The sequence below is a fragment of the Podarcis bocagei genome (genome assembly GCF_964188305.1).
Source record: "Podarcis bocagei genome assembly, chromosome: 18".
NCBI classification, from domain to species: domain Eukaryota; kingdom Metazoa; phylum Chordata; class Lepidosauria; order Squamata; family Lacertidae; genus Podarcis; species Podarcis bocagei.
In genome coordinates, this window is record NC_138144.1 from 630775 (window position 1) to 652939 (window position 22165).

The following is a 22165-nucleotide window of genomic DNA, read 5'->3' on the forward strand; positions in this document are numbered from 1 at the left end:
GCCATACGTTCCTTAAAAGCAGCTCCGAAACTTATTTGCAACTTTGGTGCCCGGGTTTTTGTGTCATTTGCAACTTTGGTGCCCGGGTTTTTGTGTTATTTGCAACTTTGGTGCCCGGGTTTTTGTGTCATTTGCAACTTCCATGCCCGGTTTTTTGTATTATTTGGAACTTTGGTGCCCGGGTTTTTGTGTCATTTGCAACTTCCATGCCCGGTTTTTTGTATTATTTGCAACTTCCGTGCCCAGTTTCTTGTATTATTTGCAACTTTGGTGCCCGGGTTTTCGTATTATTTGCAACTTCCGTGCCCGGGTTTTCGAAACATGGTCACCCTAAAGCAGCACCCTTGGGAGAATACTCCATTGTGCCACCTAAACGCAACGCCCAGGACTCCGGGGTTGGCACCTGGGGGGGGGCCCTTCTCCCTCCCCTGCTGGGTTGGCGCGTCACCCGCCCCATATTGACCCCCTTCTCCCTCCTCTCCCCCCAGACTCCGCGCCTGGACCTCCTGCGGCTCGACGGCCCTCTCCTTCCGCCAGGAGTGCGGTGCCCGCGGGGGCCCCCCCGCCCTGAGCGCCACCTGCAGCCTGGAGGCCATGCCCAGATTCGCCTTCTCCTCCGAGGACGAGAGCCCCTGCCGGGCGCCCCCCAAGAGGGAGCGCCCCGTCTTTGTGGTGGGGGGAGACCCCGAGGGGCCGGCCGGCACCAAGACCCCCGCCAAAGCCGCTGGGCTGGCAGGTAGGCGGGTGAAAACAACCTGGCACTGGGCTGGTTAAAAAGCAGCCAAGGTTCTAGTCCTCATGGCTTGGAAATAAAATAAAAGCGGGGGCTGAATTAAGCAGGGAAGCAGCTTGTTTGCTTCATCGGTCGAGCTCCTTGCTGTCAACACGGACCGGCAGCAGCTGCTCTCCAGGCACATTTAATTTAATTTAATTTCACATTTAATTTATGTTTAATTTAATTTAATTTCACATTTAATTTATGTTTAATTTAATTTCACATTTAATTTATATTTAATTTAATTTAATTTCACATTTAATTTATATTTAATTTAATTTAATTTCACATTTAATTTATGTTTAATTTAATTTAATTTCCCATTTAATTTATGTTTAATTTCATTTAATTTCACATTTAATTTATGTTTAATTTCATTTAATTTCACATTTAATTTAAATTTAATTTCATTTATTTTTACATTTAATTTCATTTATTTTTACATTTAATTTCATTTAATTTTACATTTAATTTAATTTAATTTTACATTTCATTTAAATTTAATTTAATTTTACATTTCATTTAAATTTAATTTCATTTAATTTTTAATTTGCATCCTGCCTTTTCCATATTGCTGTTCGCCACGCAGTTGACGGAATAGGCAGCAAAAGGACACGGGTCTTTTAATAACAGCTCTGGCAGTGGGCTGTTAAAAAGCAGCTAAGGTTGTAGTCCTCATGGTTTTTAAAAAATTAAAAGCTAAATGCAACAGGGACACAGGGAAGCGGATGGTTTCCTTGACCAGCTGAGCTGCTTGCTGTCAACACGGACCGGCAGCAGCGGGTCTCCAGGCACAATTCATTTAATTTCATTTTTAATTTCTATTCTGCTTTTCTATATTAATATACGCAAGGTGGTTTGCGAAACATTGCCAAATCACCAGCAAAGCAGTTGCAGCCTCTAAAATGTGATTAATTGTTAATTAATTGTTAATTATTACTTCGTCCATCTGGCTTTGGGGAAACAGCCACTTTGGGGAAGCCATAATAATAATAATAATAATAATAATAATAATAATAATAATAATAATAATAGTTTATTATTTATACCCCAGCCACTCTGGGCGGCTTCCAAAAAAAATATTAAAATACTGTCATACATCAAACATTAAAAGCTAAATCGAACCGCTGAAAGACAATTCAGCTAGGAAACGCATTTGCCACGAATGTCATATTATGGGTTGCACAAAATTATTATGGCGATATTATCAATATTATCAATAGCCGCTGTGAGCCCGGCCTTGGCTGGGGAGGGCGGGGTATTAATTATTATTATTATTATTATTATTATTATTATTATTATTATTATTATTATTATTATTGAAACAGCAATCCAAGAAATCAGACTCCGTTCCAGTTCCTTAAAATACGCGTTTCTCGCATCTGTTGTAGGGAAAATACGTTCCATATTTTCGGAAATCCTTCCTAGAAATCCTTTCAGATCCTTCCTGGGATCCAAAAAACCGGGTCTCTGCCCCAAGTAGCTCCCAGTCCTGCTGTCGCCACAGCAGAGGAAAGGTTGGTGGGAGGGCAGAGGAAAAAGGCGGCCGCCGTGGGTTTCTGCAATGGGGCGCTTTTTGGTTTCTGGGGGGGTCAAACTGGATTCCTTCCACCCCCCCCAAATAAATTCTCTCCTTGCAGCTGACCTGTCCAGCCTGAGCCGGATCCGCCTGCGGAGCAACAGCACGGGCACCAAGAACTCCCTGCCACTGGAGGGCGAGGCCGGGGGGCGAGGCCGGGGGGGCAGCCCCAAGGAAGCGCCTGGGAAGCAGAGGACCCCCAGGGTGCCCAAGTCGGCCTCCGTCTCCGCCCTCTCCCTCATCATCGGGGCAGGTCGGTGGGGGGCCGGACCCGGACCCCTTTCCGGCATTATTATTATTACTATTATTATTATTATTATTATTATTATTATTAGCAAAGCCTCCCTAGACGGAGCCAGTCTACCTGAGAGCAAGGCTGGGTTTTGCATGGGGGGCTTCTTGCCTATGGGGCAGGCGGTGGGGACGCTGGGCTTAGATGGGGGGCCCTCTTTGGCCCTCCGCAGTTTCTTCGGGCTCCGCGGCGGAGCCTCCAGGGATAGGAGCAGTCGACCTGGGAGCGAGTTCGGGTCACAGCTGCTGCTCTTGGGTCCTGCTGGGTTTTTTCCTTGCCTATGGGGCACCCTATAGCCTGCTATGGGGCCAGTCCCTTCTTAGCTTCTTAGGAGTCCTAGACTGAGCCTCCATGGACAGGCCCAGTCTACCTGGGAGCGAGTTCGAGAGACGGCTATTTATTATTCCAATTATTTCCTGAATTTCTATACTGCTCTTGGCTCCTGTTTGGGGGTTTTTTCCTTGCCTATGGGGCACCCTATAGCTTGCTATGGGGCCAGTCCCTTCTTAGCTTCTTAGGGGTCCTAGGTGGAGCCTCCATGGACAGGCCAAGTCTACCTGGGAGCGAGTTCGAGCGACTGTTATTCCGATTATTTCCTGAATTTCTATACTGCTCTCTTCTCCTGCTTAGGGGGCTCCTTGCTTATGGGGCTCTTAATTCCCCCCCGAAAAGAGTGGGGCACCCCCTAACTGCCTCTCCTCTTCTCCTTCCAGATGACTTTGGGGGCGCCGCCCTGGTGAGCCCCATCTCTCCCCGCTCCCTCTCCTCCAACCCCTCCTCCCGGGACTCCTCCCCCAGCCGCGACCCACTGCTGGGGGGCTCGGCCCTGCGCCCCCCCATCGTCATCCACAGCTCGGGCAAGAAGTACGGCTTCACCCTGCGCGCCATCCGGGTCTACATGGGCGACAGCGACGTCTACGCCGTGCATCACATGGTCTGGGTGAGAAACGGGGTTCAAAAGAACATCAAGGCGCTAGTCCTCAAGGTGCTGGAATTATAGCCTTTCCATTAAAAAGAAAGGCATCCAGATTGAGGATTTTTTAGTGTTGCCTGCACTGGCTGGCAGCCCTTCCTTTAAAGATAAAGGCATTCAGATTTAGGATTTTTTAGTGTTGCCTGCACTGGCTGGCAGCCCTTCCTTTAAAGATAAAGGCATTCAGATTTAGGATTTTTTAGTGTTGCCTGCACTGGCTGGCAGCCCTTCCTTTAAAGGCATTCAGATTTAGGATTTTTTAGTGTTGCCTGCACTGGCTGGCAGCCCTTCCTTTAAAAATAAAGGCATTCAGATTGAGGATTTTTTTAGTGTTGCCTGCACTGGCTGGCAGGCCTTCCTTTAAAGATAAAGGCATTCAGATTTAGGATTTTTTAGTGTTGCCTGCACTGGCTGGCAGCCCTTCCTTTAAAAATAAAGGCATCCAGATTTCAGATTTTTTAGTGGCCACCCTGCTCTAAACACGGCCTGCTTTGGGTTGCAGAGCGTTGAGGACGGCAGCCCTGCTCAGGAGGCGGGTTTGCGGGCCGGAGACCTCATCACCCACGTCAACGGAGAGTCGGTCCTGGGACTGGTCCACATGGACGTGGTGGAGCTTCTGCTGAAGGTAGGTGGGCTGGGGGGGCCACATAATGCCTACCCGGGCCGGCAGCAGCAGCTCACCCACCCAAACACTCTCTCTCCCTCCATCCCTGCAGAGCGGGAACAAGGTGGGCTGGGGGGGCCACATGCTGCCTACCCGGGCCGGCAGCAGCTCATCCACCCAAACCCTCTCTCTCCCTCCATCCTTGCAGAGCGGGAACAAGGTGGGCTGGGGGGGCCACATACTGCCTACCCGGGCCGGCAGCAGCAGCTCACCCACCCAAACCCTCTCTCTCCCTCCCTCCTTGCAGAGCGGGAACAAGGTGGGCTGGGGGCCACATACTGCCTACCCGGGCCGGCAGCAGCAGCTCACCCACCCAAACCCTCTCTCTCCCTCCATCCTTGCAGAGCGGGAACAAGGTGGGCTGGGGGGGCCACATACTGCCTACCCGGGCCGGCAGCAGCAGCTCACCCACCCAAACCCTCTCTCTCCCTCCATCCTTGCAGAGCGGGAACAAGGTGGGCTGGGGGGCCACATATTGCCTACCCGGGCCGGCAGCAGCTCACCCACCCAAACCCTCTCTCTCTCCCTCCATCCTTGCAGAGCGGGAACAAGGTGGCGCTGCGCACCACGGCGCTGGAAAACACGAGCATCAAGGTGGGCCCTGCGCGGAAAAACAGCTCCAGGACCCGGATGGCCAGGAGGAGCAAGAAGAGTCGCCGGAGGGAGAGCCAGGACAGGTGGGCGAGACTCGAACCCGGCTCCCGCGCTTGGGGTTTTTTCCTTGCCTATGGGGCACCCCATAGCCTGTTTGGGGCCAGTCCCTTCTTAGTTTCTTAGAAGTCCTAGACTGAGCCTCCACGGACAGGCCCAGTCTACCTGGGAGCGAGTTCGAGTGACGTCTATTTATTATTACGATTATTTCCTGAATTTCTATACTGCTCTTGGGTCCAGCTTGGGGTTTTTTTCCTTGCCTATGGGGCACCCCATAGCCTGCTTTGGGGCCAGGCCCTTCTTAGCTTCTTAGGGGTCCTAGGTGGAGCCTCCATGGACAGGCCCAGTCTACCTGGGAGCGAGTTCGGGTCACGGCTATTTATTATTACAATTATTTCCTGATTTCTATACTGCTCTTGGGTCCGGCTTGGGGGTTTTCTTGCCTATGGGGCACCCCATAGCCTGCTATGGGGCCAGGCCCTTCTTAGCTTCTTAGGGGTCCTAGGTGGAGCCTCCATAGACAGACCAAGTCTACCTTGGAGCGAGTTTGGGTCACGGCTGCTGCTCTTGGGTCCTGCTTGGGGTTTTTTCTTACCTGTGGGGCACCCCATAGCCTGCTGTGGGGCCAGGGGCTTTTTGTTTCTTAAGACTCCTAGGTGGAGCCTCCATGGACAGGCCCAGCCTACCTGGGAGCGAGTTCGGGTCACGGCTATTTATTATTACAATTATTTCCTTATTTCTATACTGCTCTTGGGGTTTTTCTTGCCTATGGGGCACCCCATAGCCTGCTGTGGGGCCAGGCCCTTTTTAAGACTCCTAGGTGGAGCCTCCACAGACAGGCCCAGTCTACCTGGGAGCGAGTTCGAGAGACGGCTATTTATTATTCCGATTATTTCCTGAATTTCTATACTGCTCTGGGCTCCTGTTTGGGGTTTTTTTCCTTGCCTATGGGGCACCCCATAGCCTGCTGTGGGTCCAGTCCCTTCTTAGTTTCTTAGAAGTCCTAGACTGAGCCTCCACGGACAGGCCCAGTCTACCTGGGAGCGAGTTCGAGCGACGGCTACTTATTATTCCGATTATTTCCTGAATAATGTCCTGCCTCTCGCCCCTCTCTCTTTTTCCCCGCAGGCGGAAATCGCTCTTCAAGAAGATCTCCAAGCAGAGCTCCGCCCTGCACCCCAGCCGCAGCTTCTCCTCGGGGCTCCACCACTCCCTCTCCTCCGGAGACAGCCTGCCCGCCTCGCCCACCCACAGCCTCTCGCCGGGACCCCCCACCCCCTGCCGCAGCCCCGCCCCGGACCCCCCGCCAGGTGAGGGGGCCACAGCTGCGCTCTATATCCCGGCTGGGAGGTTCAGGGCAGACTGAGGAGGGAATCCGGCAGCTGGTTAGCCTGTGGAACTCACCGCCACAGGGTAGATGCAGAAAGAGGATTCCCGAAAGCTGTCGGGGGCCAGTCGGAAGCACTAAATTTGAGCTCTTTTCTATTTTACGTGCTCATACCATTCATATATCATTTTCATATGTGGTTTTTATTTTGGTTTTATATCTATAGATAGATAAACAGATAGACAGATAGATATATGGTGGTTTTTAACGTTGATCTGTTCTGCGTACCGCCCTGAGGCCTCTGGGCATAGGGCAGTATAATAATAATAATAATAATAATAATAATAATGATGATGATGATGATGATGATGATGATGATGGAACCTTCAGCTGCACAGGCAGTCCACCTGGATTCCTAGCTTCCGGCTGGAATTTTCTCTGTAAATTTCAGATCCCTCTTCCACAATCATTCCCATGATTCCGTGTCTATATTATGACCCATATCTATGGCCCAACGTATTATTGAGGGGTTTACTTGCTTATATCATTCATATATCATTTTCGTATGTGGCTTTTATTTTGATTAGATAGATAGATAGATAGATAGAGAGAGAGAGAGAGAGAGAGACGATAGATAGATATATAGATGATAGATAGATAGATAGATAGATAGATAGATAGATAGATAGATATAGATAGATATAGATAGATATAGACGATAGATAGATAGATAGATAGAAAGATAGATAGATAGAAAGAAAGAAAGATAGATAGACGATAGATAGATAGATAGATAGATAGACAGACAGATAGACGATAGATAGATAGATAGATAGATAGATAGATAGATAGAGAGACGATAGATAGATAGAGAGATAGAAAGATAGATAGAAAGAAAGATAGATAGACGATAGATAGATACAGAGATAGATAGATAGATAGGTAGATAGGTAGATAGATAGATAGATAGATAGATGATAGATAGATAGATAGATAGATAGATAGATAGATAGATAGATAGATATAGAGGTTTTGAACATTGTACAAATTCTAATAATAATAATAATAATAATAATAATAATAATAATAATAATAATAATAATAATGGAACCTCCAGCTGCACAGGCAGTCTACCTGGATTCCTAGCTTCCGGCCAGAATTTCCTCTGTAAATTTCATATCCCTATTCCTATCTATATTATGACCCTTATTATATTATATTATATTATATTATATTATATTATAACCCCATGGATTCAATCCTGCTCACCCTTTCTTTCTCTCTCTCTCTCTTTTTGTGCCCCCCTCGCCAGATCCCGCCTCCCCGCAGACCACCTCCCCCTCGCCCAGCACGCCACCCTCCCCGGCCGGCCACATCCGCCCCAGCTCCCTCCACGGCCTGGCACCCAAACTGGGCACCTCCGGGCGCTACAAAGTCGGGCGCCGCAAGTCCACCAGCAGCATCCCCCCCTCGCCCCTGGCCTGCGCCGCCCCGCCCTCTCCACAGAGGTCCCCCTCGCCGCTGCCACCCTCCAAGGCGGGCAAGGCGCTCTCGCCGCCCGCTGGCACCCGTGCCCCCGACGGCGCCCGCTCGCCCCTGCTCCAGAGGGTCCAGTCGGCCGAGAAAATCCCCGAGAAGAAGACGCCGGGCAGGCAGAAGGCGGCGACGGGCGAGCCGGGCGCTGGAGATACCGGCGCCCGGCGCTCCCTTGCCCGCCCTGGCGCCGACTCCGAAGTGGTGGTTATGCGCCACCTGAACCTCTCCGAACGCCGGGACTCGTTCAAGAAGCAGGAGGCGGTGCAGGAGGTCAGCTTCGACGAGCCCGACGCGGAGGGTGCCCCCTGGCGCCCGCCGGTGCCCCACATCGCGGTGCAGGGGGACCCCGAGTGGGAGTGCCAGGGGTCCTACCCGGCCCGGCTGGAAGCCCGCGTCTACATCGAGCAGGAAGACGGCACCACGGCGGTGGAGTTCGCCAGCGTCTCGCCCCCCGGGCGCAGGACAAGCGGCGGGGCGCCCAGCCCCCCAAGGAGGCGCTTGTGGGGCGCACTGGGCACCCCCGAGAGGCCCTCCGGAGACTGGCTGCCCGCTGTGGACCAGGAAGAGGACTCTGCGCCCGGGCAGAGGGGCGTCGAGGAAGACCAGTGAACTTCCGGGGGCAGAGAAGGAGGTCCCCTTTCCCTGCCCTAAAGGGTGCCCGCTGTTTGACCCACACGATGGCACCCAGGAATCCTGCTTGGGGGGGTCTCTCAAACCAGACTGCGAAGGGGGGGACCTCAAACTCTGGAATCTCCCCCAGGGTGTTTTGGGGGCAGTTGGGCATGGGGGCAGCGGCGAGCCAGTTGTGGGCATCTAGATAACAGGGCATGCCTATTTTAATGGGGTTTTGGGTGGCGATATTTGGGGGGGATAATTCTCTTTGGGATTGGGGAAACGCCTCTTGCTAGAGGCTAGGCCTAACATCTGGGGCCAGAGGGGGGTTGGCGCCCGAAACATCTGGGGGGCACAGCCCCGAATGAAGAAGGGGCACAAAAATGGGCACATTCTTCTATTTAAAAAGAAGCATTTTTAAACATCTGCGGCTCTGTCCTTGAGATTGCCAGCCTTTCAGTTACAGAATCCCAGCTTTGGGACACCGGGAGGTCATCCAGCCCAACCCGTGCCAACGCAGTAGTCAGGTCCCCAAGACGCCCGCGTCCCCCTCCGGTCCGGGCCCCAGGCCCCGCCCCGATGCCAGGGGACCCCCACCCTCGTGTGTCCCCTGGCACCAGAATGCTGTTGCGATTCCCGCATTGGGACCCTGGGAGTCCCGCCGGGGTCTAGGATTCGCACCCGGTCCCCACACCTAGAGCCGCGTTTTTCAGCCCCCCGGCATGGGAGCGGGTGGCGGACTTGGGGGGAGAAAGGGAGGAGTCCGCAAGGAACGCCCCGAATCAGGTGGGGAGCCTATGGGGAGGAGATGTGTGGGTCAGTTCCCAGCAATTGGGGTTCACTCTGTGGTCGGAAGGGGGACCCCGGGAGCGTTGCCCAAGGAAGAGGGGGTCCGCTGTGCCCGTCGCGAGGGGCAGCAGCCCCAAACAGGGTCATTCCCTGGTGTTGGACCCCAATTTTCCTGACTGTTAAGCCATGCTGGCATCTGGCTCTACCCTAATATCCCCAACCCTGGCCGGCAGCATCTCTGCAGGATTTCGCTCAACCAATCTCCCAGCTGGAGATGCCAGCGGTAAGAATTGAACCCGGGACCTTCTGCAGGAAGAACTGACATTTCCCCCCTGCGCCGCAGCCCCTCTGTTACTAATAACGTTTCTAGACCTCCTGGAGGAGAGGCAACCCATTGAGCTCTACCCTGGCAGGCAGGGGTCTTTTGGGGGACCTTCTCTGCCATTTTTAATCCCAAAATGTCAAGTTTCTAGTCCTCGTCGGCCTTATTTGCTTCCTGCAAAAAAGCAATTTAATTGGGGCCCTGGAAGCGAGAAAACCCTGGATTTTGCACGGATTCGCACATGCAGCTTGGCTCGCTTGCCCGATCTGGGGCAACGCTGCGTTTGAGGGGTGCTGCCCCCCCTTTTCCGAGAACCCCAGACTCCTTCCCCACAAGGTATAGATATATATCCGGGTTCCCCAAACTGCTTCCCCATTAAACTTTGCCCTGGTTACTTATGGCGTCCTCAACTTTCCCATCTGCGAAATGGGCTCCCCTGAATTTAACCCTTGAGGAACTTCGCAATTTTTTTATGGTGGCAGCAGAACGTTTGGGGGCTGCTCAGCTCTTGCGCACGGTTTTTCGGATTTGGAAATTTGGGGGGTTGAGTTGGGGAACCCCCTCCTCGGTTTGCTGTACGGAAAACGGTCTCTGGAAGCCCGTTTTGGGGAAGGAAAATAAAGTAAGTTATGAATGGAACCAGAAGAAATGGGTGTCTTTTTTTATTCCGAGATGGATTGGGGGGAAGGATGTGAAATGGGGGTCTGGGTTGAGAAAACACCCCCCCCCAAAAAAATCATTTTTTGCGTGGTGGGAGGAAGGGGAGGGAGTGATTCGCACCCGAGTCGCTAAGGAGAACATTTTGGAGAAATGATGCAAAATGATATTTCGGACCACTGGGAGAAGGGGCTTCTGAGTTTGGGAAAAATGCAATTAAGAGGCAATTCGCCTAATTTTCATTTTATTTCTATGCCCCTTTATATTTTAAGGGGCTTATATTCCCAAAGTTGGTTTGCAAGCCTACAAGGCAACCTTGCAGAAAATGGCAAATATAAAATAGGCGTTCAAAGCAACAGAATTAACAACAAAACCCCCCCAAAATATCGGTGATTTCAAAATAGGAAGTACAGAATATTATTATTATTATTAATAATAATAATTTTTTTTATTAAGTACGAATTAGAAAACATACATATTTACAACAAAAGAAAATATAAAAGAAAGAGAAAATACATATAACCAAGGGGGGGGGGAATAGAGAATATTTTGTCTCTTTTCATATTTACAGTTATTTATACCTCTATAAAATGCTGTTCACAATAAAGGAATGAAATGAAAGATATCAGAAAAAAGAAAGAAGTAAAAGGAAAAGATCATAGATGAAAATTTTCTCTCTCTCTCTCTCTCTCTCTCACACACACACACACACACACATATATATAAATATATAATTAATAATAATAATTGATCGAGTTCCAAATACATACACGCCCCTGTTTATTTGTTAATCCATATCTGCTTATAGGAATTAATTTATTTTTACACCTATTATTTCTTATAGAGAGGAATTCCTTTTGATTGATTGATTATACATCTATATACTGTAAAGCAAAACAAATTGTATAGCAACATTGTACATCTAAAACACATGCATAACATTTCATTCACGTATACAGTATATTCATTATTTTATACATACAAAGTATCAATCATAGTCACTTTATATATAATTTTATATTAGATAAAAATTAAATAGACACATCGGTGATTTCAGGACGTTATATAGGAAGTACAGAATATTAATAATAATAATAATTGATCGAGTTCCAAATACATACACGCCCCTGTTTATTTGTTAATCCATATCTGCTTAGAGGAATAAATTTATTTTTACACCTATTATTTCTTATAGAGAGGAATTCCTTTTGATTTATTTATTATATATATATAGCAAAACAAATTGTATAGAAACATTGTCATATAAAACATACATATTTCATTCACATATATATTCATTATTTTATACATACAAAGTATCAATCATAGTCACTTTATATAAAAATTATAAAAATTTATATAAAAACTTTAGATAAAAATTAAATAAGGACGCAAAGATGTTTCATTGTTTCACATCTATCAGCAAATGGCTTCAAATAAACCCCAAAACTTTTCCTGGAGGCTGAGCATTCCATGACGTCACGGCAAGCGCTCGGCCTTTTCCGGGCGGACTCGCTTTGAGGCCTCGGCAAGTTCCGTAGCTCGTCGGCACCGCTCGGCTCTTTCCGTCGTCCGAGGGAACCTAGAGGGCTCTCGGCTCTTTCCGGAACCCCTGCGCGCGTCACTTCCGCCCGGCGTTCGGGCTTCTTCGTACAGAGAGAAGCCCGTAGAGGAAAAGAGCTAAAGCAAAGCAACGCGAATTCCGGTTGATTGATTGATATTTATTACGGCCATTGGCCCGTCACACGACAGTTTCCCACCAACATATATATACTTAAACCTCCAAATTTAAAACAGCTAAAAACTTACAAAAACAGACAAGAACCAAGGCAAAATAAGCAAAAGACCAACAACATACATTACGATAAATTTGCAACATAAACATCGCCCTCTGCTCATAAATTAATAAAAGACATCAGTGGTGATATCACCTAGTTACATCCTAAAACATATATCATGGTTTAAAAGGGTCATCCGAGCCGCACAGGAGTCCATTTCTCTTCTTTAGGGATAGGACGCTGATCAAGAATCTGGCAACCGTGGGTGATCTTAGGGGGTCATCATCATTTAGTAGATATCTCAGTTTGGCTTCATTCGAATCATCGGCGATTCCCTTTAGATATGGATCAAGAAACTTGCTCCTGGCCGATGAGTGAGAAGCACAATCAAAGATTATGTGATGCAACGATTCCGGTGCCCCACAATTACAATTGCATAAGAGCGATATCTGTCCATTGGAAAATCTATTTCTCTGCACATTCGATGGGAAGGTGTTGAATCTTGCCTTTATAAAGGCATATCTATGAGTCGAAGAAGTTAAGGAATTCAAATAGTTTGGGAGCCTTAAGAGGGGTGATAAACCAAGGTTTTGAGGTGAGCAGGTACCATTGCCCAAGACCATTTTCTGCTGCAAGTCCATCTCCTCTAGTTTACAGGTTACTGTTCTTTTAGCTGGAACTATGTCCTGCTCTAGTAATTTGGATGGGGAGATTCCCATTGTCGTAATTTTCAGTTGTAAATTTTTTACCCATGGGCTCTGGAAATCATCTCTCCACATACATTGTATCAAATACAAGTTTGGGAGATTGTGCCATAGAGATAACCAGTGACAGAGTATGTGCTTCCACAGGGCGTTTTCCAGGGATACAATATTAAGTTCCATGCGTAACACTGTATTACTTACACAGTTGGGCAGTTTCAATATCCCTCTTAAAAACTGATTTTGAATAACCTCTAGGTGAGATAGGTTGACAAAAGTCCCCCAAGTTGAGATGGCATAAGCAATTGTCGGGATCACCTTGGCCTTGAACACTTTCAACGCCGATGGGATGTGAAGGGCTCCATCGGTGAACCGGTTGTATGTCAACACTCTCTCCACCTCCCATAGAAATATTGGCTTTTGCTTATTGGTTTAAGTGCTGCTTATTAAATGTCCATTGTCATTTGCTTCCTAAATTTGCATATTTTTATTGCTTTTTTCAGATTAATTTGGCCCACATTGCAAAGGCTGCCCCTCTCTCCAAAGAACTGAGTTCCCCCAATGTGTTTGCGCTGCCTTGATCTTGGAGGAAAAGTAGGATATAAAAGAAAGAACCAAGGAAATAAACAAATGTTTCCTGCATTGCAGTCATAATAATTATAAAGGGTATAAATAAAATGAATCCTAATCAATAATAACTATTATCAGTCCTCCCCCCCCCAAAAAAGAACACTTTTGACTCGAGAAGATCACCATTTTATTGACCAAATCGGGGGAAATAAAGACACTAATTGGGCAAAAGGCACAGAAAAAAGCAATAAATTCGTTTTTAAAATTCGTATTATTCGTATTATTAAAAAATAATAATAGTAGAAATAATAACCAATGTTTTATATTTGCTGTTAGCCACCCTGAGCCCGGTTTTTAAAGAGCGGGGTATAAGTAAAAAATTATATTCTTATTATTAGCCTTAGCCTTAGCCTTAGCCTTAGCCTTAGCCTTAGCCTTAGCCTTAGTCTTAGTCTTAGTCTTAGTCTTAGTCTTAGTCTTAGTCTTAGTCTTAGTCTTAGTCTTAGTCTTAGTCTTAGTCTAGCCCAGGCCGAAAAGAACCCTGCCGTGCCGCCTCGCCCACAAAACCAGCCGCCCTCTTTGGCCTCCGAGCCCCTTCGGCTCCGCTCGGCGCCGCTCGGGCTTTTCCGCCGCCGCTCGGCCATTTCCTCCTCTCCCGGGGCTTTCCGCTGGCTGCAGCGGCGCTGGGCAGGAACGGATCGCTCCGCGGGCGAGAGGTGGGTGCAGGCCGGGCCCCCCCAGTGGGTGCTTTATTTTTTAGGGGGTGGGGGGGACATATTGCATTGCATTGCACCCCTCCCCACAGCTCAGCCCCATTGCACACCCCCTCCCAGCCCAGGATAGCCTTGCAATTTTATTTTTAATTTTATTTTTTGGGGGGTGGGGGTGGGATTTGCAACATGCAAAATAATTAGGGGTGGGGGAGACTTTAAAAAAAATATTTCAATTGCAATCGCTGCAAACCGCCCCTTGCATTTTGCACAAGTCTCTTGCTGCTTTTGCAGGGGGGGGGGTAGTTTAAAAATGAAGCATTTAAAGGGGTTTGGGGGGGCGGGACGTGAGCAGCTGCCACTCATTTATTTTTTTGGGGGGGGCTTAGTAAAATGCTGGTGCATATTTAGAATTTGGAAGTGCAGAACTCCCTGCTATTTGCATTTGAGGGGGGTTGTGTGTGTTAAAAACGAAGGCCTATTTTTTGGGGGGGGATCTTAGCAGCCAGGAATGTTGCCGCATATATATATATAATTTCTTGCAAATCTCATCCCATGTGGATATTTCTCTTTTTTTTTTTTTGAGGGGGGGTCCCTCTTTAGTGCTTTTCTCTCCCCCCAGCCTAAAAAAAATTAGCTTATTGCAACCAATGTTTTCCAAAGGGGGGTGTCTGTCACTTGCACCCCTTTTCCTTCTTTTTTGGGGGGCCTTGTGATCCACTGGATTCCCCCCCATGAACTTCCTCCAAACCCCGCTTCATCAAAATTTCCCTTTGCATTCTCACGTTTTTCCTCCCCGGGGGAAACAGAGGAGGAGGAAATTTCTCTTGTTTTAATTTCTTTTTTAATAATCATTGAGCTTTATTTTTTAAGTTGCCAAAATTACATATATGGTGAATTGCTCTTGTTTTAATTTCTTTTTTAAAATAATAATAATAATAATAATAATAATAATAATAATAATAATCGTGCTTTATTTTTTAAGTTGCCAAAATTACATACATGAGGATATATACAGTTTGTGTGTATACGTATATTTATCTGTGTGTGTGTATTTTTGTATTTTTACGTTTATAAATAAAATTAAAGCTTTCCTTGTGAGTCCCCAGCAAGAGACAAGAGACCCTTTTCGCTTCCTTCCTTTGGGTTTTGTTGACCGTGGGCCCGATCCAACAGCCGCTGGGCTCTTATAAATATTATATATAAATCTATAATAAATTAATAGATTTATTATGGTTCCCGTATGGAGCCTCCATGGACAGAGCCAGTCTACCTTAGAAAGCTATTCTGCTTGGGGGCCAAGCCAGGAACCTGAACTCGGGCCCTGATCTAGTTGCTGCCCTTCCCCTCTCACATCTGGAGGGCTAAATTATTATTATTATTATTATTATTATTATTATTATTATTATTAGTTTGCCCCAGCCACTCTGGGCAGCTTCCAACCCGCACAAAATTAACAACGAAACATCAAACATCAGAAATAACAATCGGCTCCTATATATATATGTAAAAAGTCGCGGCGATTTTAAAATAAACCACTTACACCCAAGAAAGCAATATGCGACCGCTTATTAGAATCCAGTAGCTAAAATTAAACCACCAGCAAGTCATTAATTAGACAGTTGACGCGTCATATAATCGTGGAAAAATAGCAGCGTTGCATAAAATGCAATCGTACAAAACGACGTGAAAGGGTTAAATTAAGAAACGAAGACGAACTAGTTGTTATTATTATTATTATTATTATTATTATTATTAATATATTGATATCCCCTCCATCCGGCTGGGTTTCCGCAGCCACTCTCGGCAGCTTCTGGCAAAATATTATAAAATACAATAATTCCGTCAAATATTCAAAGCTTCCCTAAACGAATTTAAAACGAAACGAAACGAAAATTAATTCGAAAATCCCGCTTTGCTAGAACGCTTTCAAGGCGCTAGTCCTCAGTGACGGGCTTTGCAGCGGGGTCAGACTGGATGACCCCTGGAACCCCCTCCCAGCCTTACATTTATTTCCTCTCTTCCCTCCCTCTTTCCTCTCGCTCCTCCTCTCCGTAATCTCGCACCCGGAAGGAATTTCTCCCCATCTTTTCCTCCCGACTCTGGAGAAAAAAATCCCTTTCCTCTCTGACTCTCTGTCGCCCCCCCTTTTCCCGGACCCCCCCTTTTCCCAGACCCCCAAACCTGACCCTTGCCTCCATCTGCCTTACTCTGGGGAAAGAGCCAGGATCCTGCCCACCCCCCCAACTGAAGACAAGGAAGGATATGGGGCGGGAGAGAGCCGTGAATCCCAATTTTATTTTTTAAGTAAGCAGAATTTGGGGGGGGGGGCGGGTTGTTGGAAAAGCAGGGTGGGGGGCAGCCTGGGAGAGGAGGTGGGAATCGCGCCCACCCGTGGGTGCCGCTGCTCCTGGATCGGGGCCAGGGTTTAGGGAGGGAGGGAGGAGCCAGAGAGCCAATTTTGGTGGTTTTATATCCTGGTTCTGTTCTGAGACTCCCCAGGTATAGGGCAGTATATAAATTCAAATAATAATAATAATAATAATAATAGTAATAATGATGGAACCTCCAGCTGCAGGGACAGTCTACCTGGATTCCTAGCTTTTGGCCGGACTTTTCTTTGTAAATTCGATTTCCCTATTCCATAATTGCTCCCATGCTTCTGTATCTATATTATGACCCAATGGATTTTACCCACTCACCATTATTATTATTATTATTATTATTATTATTATTATCTCCCGGCCTTGGCATTGACTGCTGCTGCTTTGCGGGGCAAACCCAGCCAGATGGGCAAGAAAAAAGAATATATTATTATTATTATTATTAATTGAATCATTCTCTCCTGCCCACCCGGATGGGTGAGGAATAAAGAACATATTATTATTATTATTATTATTATTAATGAAATAATTCATCCTTCCCCCCCGGATGGGTGAGGAATGAAGAATATATTATTATTATTATTATTATTATTATTATTATTATTATTATTATTAGAATAATTCTCTCTCCTCCCCCCCCTCTGCTTTTCCAGGGTCCCCATCCAGCGCATCGGAAACACCCGCCCCCCGGAAAAACCCCGCTGGGCCGCCGCTCCCCCCGCCTCCCCGGATTATGCTGGTCGCTCCCTCCCTCTGCTCCATCGTGTGGCTGAGTCGCGGGTTCAAGTTGCGGGAGCGCGGCTGCACTTAAGGGGCTGGCCGCCCGGCGCCTCCTCTCTCCGACCCCCGGACCCCCCAGACCCGACCCATGCGGAGCCCCCCGGGAGCGTAGCGGCGAGGGGCGCCTTTCCTCATCCCTCGGCGGAGCGCTTTCCTCCGCTCGCTCCTCCCGGGAAACATGGGCAGCGCCGACGGCTTCCAGTACCGGGCCTTGTACCCGTACCGCAAGGAGCGGGAGGCCGACATTGACCTGCTGCCCGGAGACACCCTGGTGGTCAGCAAGGGGGCGCTGCAGGCGCTGGGGTTCAAGGAAGGCGAGGAGCAGACCCCCCACCAGATCGGCTGGATCCTGGGGGTCAACGAGCGGACCAAGCAGAAGGGCGACTTCCCCGGGACCTACGTGGAGTACGTGGGGCCGGTCAAGATCCCCCTGCCGCCCCACCGGCCCCGGGGGATCAGGCCCCTGCCGGCCGCACCAGCGTCCAAAGAGGAAGCAGGTGAGCTGCGGGGATGACGAGCGCGGCGAGCAGGGCAGATAAAAATCTAGTCTTATGTTTTTCATTTTTTTTAATAAAAAAATCGGATTTAAAAACAATTAAATTGGATTTTTAAAAGCAATTAAATTGGCTTTTTAAAAACAATTAAATTGGATTTTTAAAAAACAATTAAATTGGATTTTTTAAAAAAATTAAATTAGATTTTTAAAAATTTAAATCGGATTTTTAAAAATGTAAATCGGATTTTTAAACATTTAAATCGGATTTTTAAAATAAAATTCATTTGGAGGAAAAGCCTTTCTAAAGCTTTTCTGTTTGAGTTACCTTGTAGTCCAAAGGCTACAATCAGGAAGTAAAGATTTGTTTAAAGTTTTTCACATGTGCTAAAACTGAGTCTAAGTTACTGCATTTTAATCGTTTAACCACATCGCTTAAGAAAAAGGGATACATATGTTATAACGTTACTGCTTTAGTGAAACAAATTGTTTAAATTGTTATTAAGGAAATGATTGGTTTTCTCCTATAGCAGAAAAGTTGCCCAAATATAAAGTTAACTTAATAAACCTCACGATAATGTCATCATTATCTTATGTATTTCTAAGAGTAGAACTAAATCAATAATTTCACGACTGTGAAAACTACTGTGAAAATCCATTATTCCAAAAAAGGAAACCTTCATTTGGATGTCAGTATTCCTGCTGAGCCTTTCTGTAAAAAAATTGATTTAAACCAAGTCTTACAGACTAGCGATTTAAATGGTGATCTAAATGGATTTGATTTAAATAGAATCCACCCTGGTGATTTAAATGGTGATTTAAATGGATTTAATCGAAATAAAACCCACCCTGGTGATTTAAATTGATTTGGTTTAAATAAAACCCAACCTTTTTCGTTGAGATTTCCCGCATTGCCGGGGGGGGGGGCGGGTTGGACTGGATGACCGCTGGGGGACCCCCTCCATTTCAAGGGGTCTCTCTCTCTCGCCCCCCCCAAATTGACTGTCTGCTCCCCCCCCCGATTTCTCCTCCCCCAGGACTGGCTCTCCCCGAACTCTCTGAGCAGTTTGCTCCCCCCGAGGTGGCGCCCCCCCTGCTGTGCAGGCTGGTGGACGCCATTGAGAAGAAAGGTGAGCAGAACGGGGGGGGGAGGAGGGTGTGTGGTTTTTGGGGGGTTGCTAGTCCTCATGAAAAGGCTTCTAGTGAATTTGGGGAGGGTCTGGCATTCCCTTTCCTTACGTTTTGAGCCCTTTTTTAATAATAGGGGGGGGGTTCAAAGGTGCACCTCGACTCGCGGTCTGGGAAAGAGACAGGACACCCATAAATGATGATGATGGTGATAATTACAGCCTGATGGGAGGGTTATAAATCTATTATTATTATTATTATTATTATTATTATTATTATTATTACAACCAGATGGGAGGGTTATAAATAAATTATTATTATTATTATTATTATTATTATTATTATTATTATTATTATTACAGCCTGATGGGAGGGTTATAAATAAATTATTATTATTATTATTATTATTATTATTATTATTATTATTATTATTATTATTATTATTATTACAGCCTGATGGGAGGGTTATAAATAAATTATTATTATTATTATTAGTTGAGCAAGGGGTTGGCAGGAACCCCGGTGGAGCATTTTACAGGAAAGGTTTTTAATGTACTTCTTTCCCCCGCGGAGAGTGGGGTGGGGTGGGGGTCCTGCGCCCCTTGAGATCCCCAAGCCGACCGGCTGTGTGTTTTCCCCACAGGGCTGGACAGCGCATCTCTCTATCGGACGTCCTGCTCACAGCTGAGGCTGGGAGCTGGTGAGTGGCAGGCTGATGGCGTGCAATCATTGCATTATTATTATTATTATTATTATCGTTATCATTGTTGTTGTTGTTGTTATTTTCTCCCCCCAGACTGGGCTTCGTCCGGCGACTTGGACGCCTTCGATCTCCCGTCTCTGGGAGAGGCTCTCAAGGGGTACCTGCAAGACCTGCCCACCCCGGTGGTCCCGCCCGGACTCGGGTGCGAAATCCTGCGCATCCTCCAGGGTGAGGCATATTCTCATTTCCACAAACATTTGGGGGCTGTGTGTGTATATATACAGGGGTACACTGGTTCCCAAACTTAATCCGCTCCCCCAAAATAGGGGGCATCTTAAAGACGGGAAAATGCGCTCCGGAAATTCCGTTCCAAAACCAAAGCGTTCCAAAACCAAGGCATGCTTTCCCATAGAAATTCATGCAAAACGGATTAATCCGTTCCAGGCTTTTAACAGCAACCCCTAAAACAGCAATTTAATGTGAATTTTACTCTCTAACGAGTCCATCGATCCATAAAACGAAAGCAATAATCAGTGTACTGTACTATAAAATAAATAAGGAAGTATTGTAGATGATCAAAATTAGAATTACTATTTTTTCTTCACCTGCACTGATGACGGTCATTGTTTGGATGGGGGGCTTTTATCCATTTCCGCAGTCAATCAATCAATCAATCAATCAGTAGCTGAACTGGGTTAGCCGAAGTTAACCGAAAAAGCCTCAAAAACGCAAAATAAAGATCAAAAGTGCCAAACTTCATCCGTTCTGGAAGTCCATTTGTTCAGAAATTTTGGTGCAATTTTGGACATTATTTTTTAGGGGGAAAACCTCGCACACGGGAAGAATGGAATAAATTTAATGATTATTTAGTTAAATTTGTTAAGTTAAACTAACTGGAAACATCTTGCAGATACTTAATTGGGCTTAGGATTTTATTTATGTTAAGTGATGAATTCATATGTTTAATTCTATAAGGTGACGATTTAAGGATGTTAATGTTTAAGTTAAATTTCATAAGAATTGGGATTTGGAAAACCGTTCAAAGGACATGCAACGAAATTCAACCAAGGGGAAGCGAGGAAATCGCTTAACAAAGTTAATAACTGTAATTTTTAACAAGGCTATGATTTATGTTTGTTTGGGGAAATTTTTTTGGGGAAAAAAAACCTCGCACACGGAAAAATACGGCAAGTTTGCTCACCAAGGTACCCCTGAGCGCGTGCAGAGTGCCTCGGTTCTCCTGGACCCAGGACTTTGGGGGGGTCCTTTGAGCCCCCCAAATTTGTCTCTTCTCTCTCTCTTTTTTTGGAAATTCACCCCCTCCTTTCCTTTATTGCAGACGCGCCCCCTCCGGACTCGGGCCGGCAGCATCTCCTGTCTCTCCTGTCTCCGCCGGCCATGCCCCTGGCGCACCTCCTGACGCTGCAGTTCCTCCTGCGCCACTGGGCCAAGGTGGCTGAGCAGGCCGAGAGCAACGGGCTGGGGCCCCGGGCCCTGGGGGAGCAGTTCGGGGGCCTGGTCCTGCGGGGGGCGCCGGCCGCCAGGTGGGTCAGAACCCGAACCCGGGACCCTTCTCTGGACATCCGCTCTGTTCTGTTTTATTCCGCCCTGAGACCTCCGGGTAGAGGGCGCTTATTATTATTATTATTAATATTATTATTATTATTATTATTATTATCAGTAGTAGTAGTAACGGGGTGGGTTTGACTTAAATTTAAATCAAATTAAATCAAATTGATTTAAATCACAATTTAAATCACTAGTCAGTAAGACTTGATTAATAATAATAATAGCTAGTAGTAGTAACAGGGTGGGTTTGACTGAAATCGAATTGATTGAAATTTAAATCACATTAATTTAAATCAAATCAAATTGATTTAAATCACAATTTAAATCATTAGTCAGTGAGACTTGATTATTATTAATAATAATAATAATAGCTAGTAGTAGGAACAGGGTGGATTTGATTTAAGTCAAATTGATCACGATTTAAATCACTAGTCAGTAAGACTTGATTTAAAATAACAATAATAATAGTAATAATAATAACTAGTAGAAGTAGTAAGAGGGTGGCTATGATTTAAATTGAATTGATCTAAATCACGATCTAAATCACTAGTCAGTAAGCCTTGATTAAAATCTTCTTTTTATTTACGGAAATGTTCAGCCTTGCTGGCATCCTCTTAATATTTGCAACTAGAGGAAGGTTTCGTTTTTGGAATCATAAATTACAGTTTTATCAAAAATTAGTGATTTTTTAGCAAATAATGATAATCAAGTCGTCCAGGGATTTTGCAAATGGAACCAGAGTCGAGCCACAGCTGGTGCCCGTAGTCCCACTAAATAATAATAATAATAATAATAATAATAATAATAATAATAATATTCAGTTAATCACGGCCTGTGTGTGGATTATTAAGGGGGTAACCCTGGGGTCTTCTCTGCCCCCCAGCGCCGAGGGGACCCCGGATTTCTCTGCCCTTTTCCTGGAGCTGCTGCTGGAGGCGAAAGACCCCGAGGCCGATTTGCCCCCGCCGGGTAAGAATCGGGACCTGGTTCTGGGTGCGAGTGGCGGCGGGGGGGACAACACGGGTTCTGATCTTGGGGTCTGGGCATAGAAAGGGGGGGCTGCAGGGACAGGACCAGAATAGGGGGCGGCGACCTGCCAGATGGGGATCCCCCAGCGGTCGTCTCGCCCAGTCCAAGCGACGGCCAGTTTATTCCATGGAAATATTATTTTC

The 22165-nt window shown here is 46.5% G+C and overlaps 2 protein-coding genes across 10 annotated transcripts in view; both read left to right on the forward strand.

The window, feature by feature from the left end:
* MAST3 (microtubule associated serine/threonine kinase 3) overlaps positions 1–8524 on the forward strand; it is a 51726-nt gene extending 43202 nt beyond the window's left edge. For all 8 annotated transcript variants that reach the window (XM_081177591.1, XM_081177593.1, XM_081177595.1 and 5 more), the window contains 7 exons: positions 489–736; positions 2416–2607; positions 3360–3586; positions 4122–4244; positions 4824–4960; positions 6063–6244; positions 7574–8524. In XM_081177591.1, the coding sequence (XP_081033717.1) occupies positions 489–736; positions 2416–2607; positions 3360–3586; positions 4122–4244; positions 4824–4960; positions 6063–6244; positions 7574–8406 (1942 nt within the window). In that variant the 3' untranslated portion in view covers positions 8407–8524. The remainder of the gene's footprint in view (positions 1–488; positions 737–2415; positions 2608–3359; positions 3587–4121; positions 4245–4823; positions 4961–6062; positions 6245–7573) is intronic.
* Positions 8525–13850: 5326 nt separating this feature from the next.
* Positions 13851–22165, forward strand: part of PIK3R2 (phosphoinositide-3-kinase regulatory subunit 2) — a 19937-nt gene continuing 11622 nt past the window's right edge. The window contains exons 1-7 of one of the 2 annotated variants that reach the window (XM_081177544.1): positions 13851–13942; positions 16974–17597; positions 18631–18723; positions 19365–19421; positions 19518–19652; positions 20764–20968; positions 21877–21962. In XM_081177544.1, coding sequence (XP_081033670.1) covers positions 17279–17597; positions 18631–18723; positions 19365–19421; positions 19518–19652; positions 20764–20968; positions 21877–21962 — 895 coding nt within the window. In that variant the 5' untranslated portion in view covers positions 13851–13942; positions 16974–17278. Of the gene's footprint in view, positions 13943–16130; positions 16244–16973; positions 17598–18630; positions 18724–19364; positions 19422–19517; positions 19653–20763; positions 20969–21876; positions 21963–22165 lie in introns of those variants that run through there. The other variant, XM_081177545.1, reaches the window with a different exon arrangement.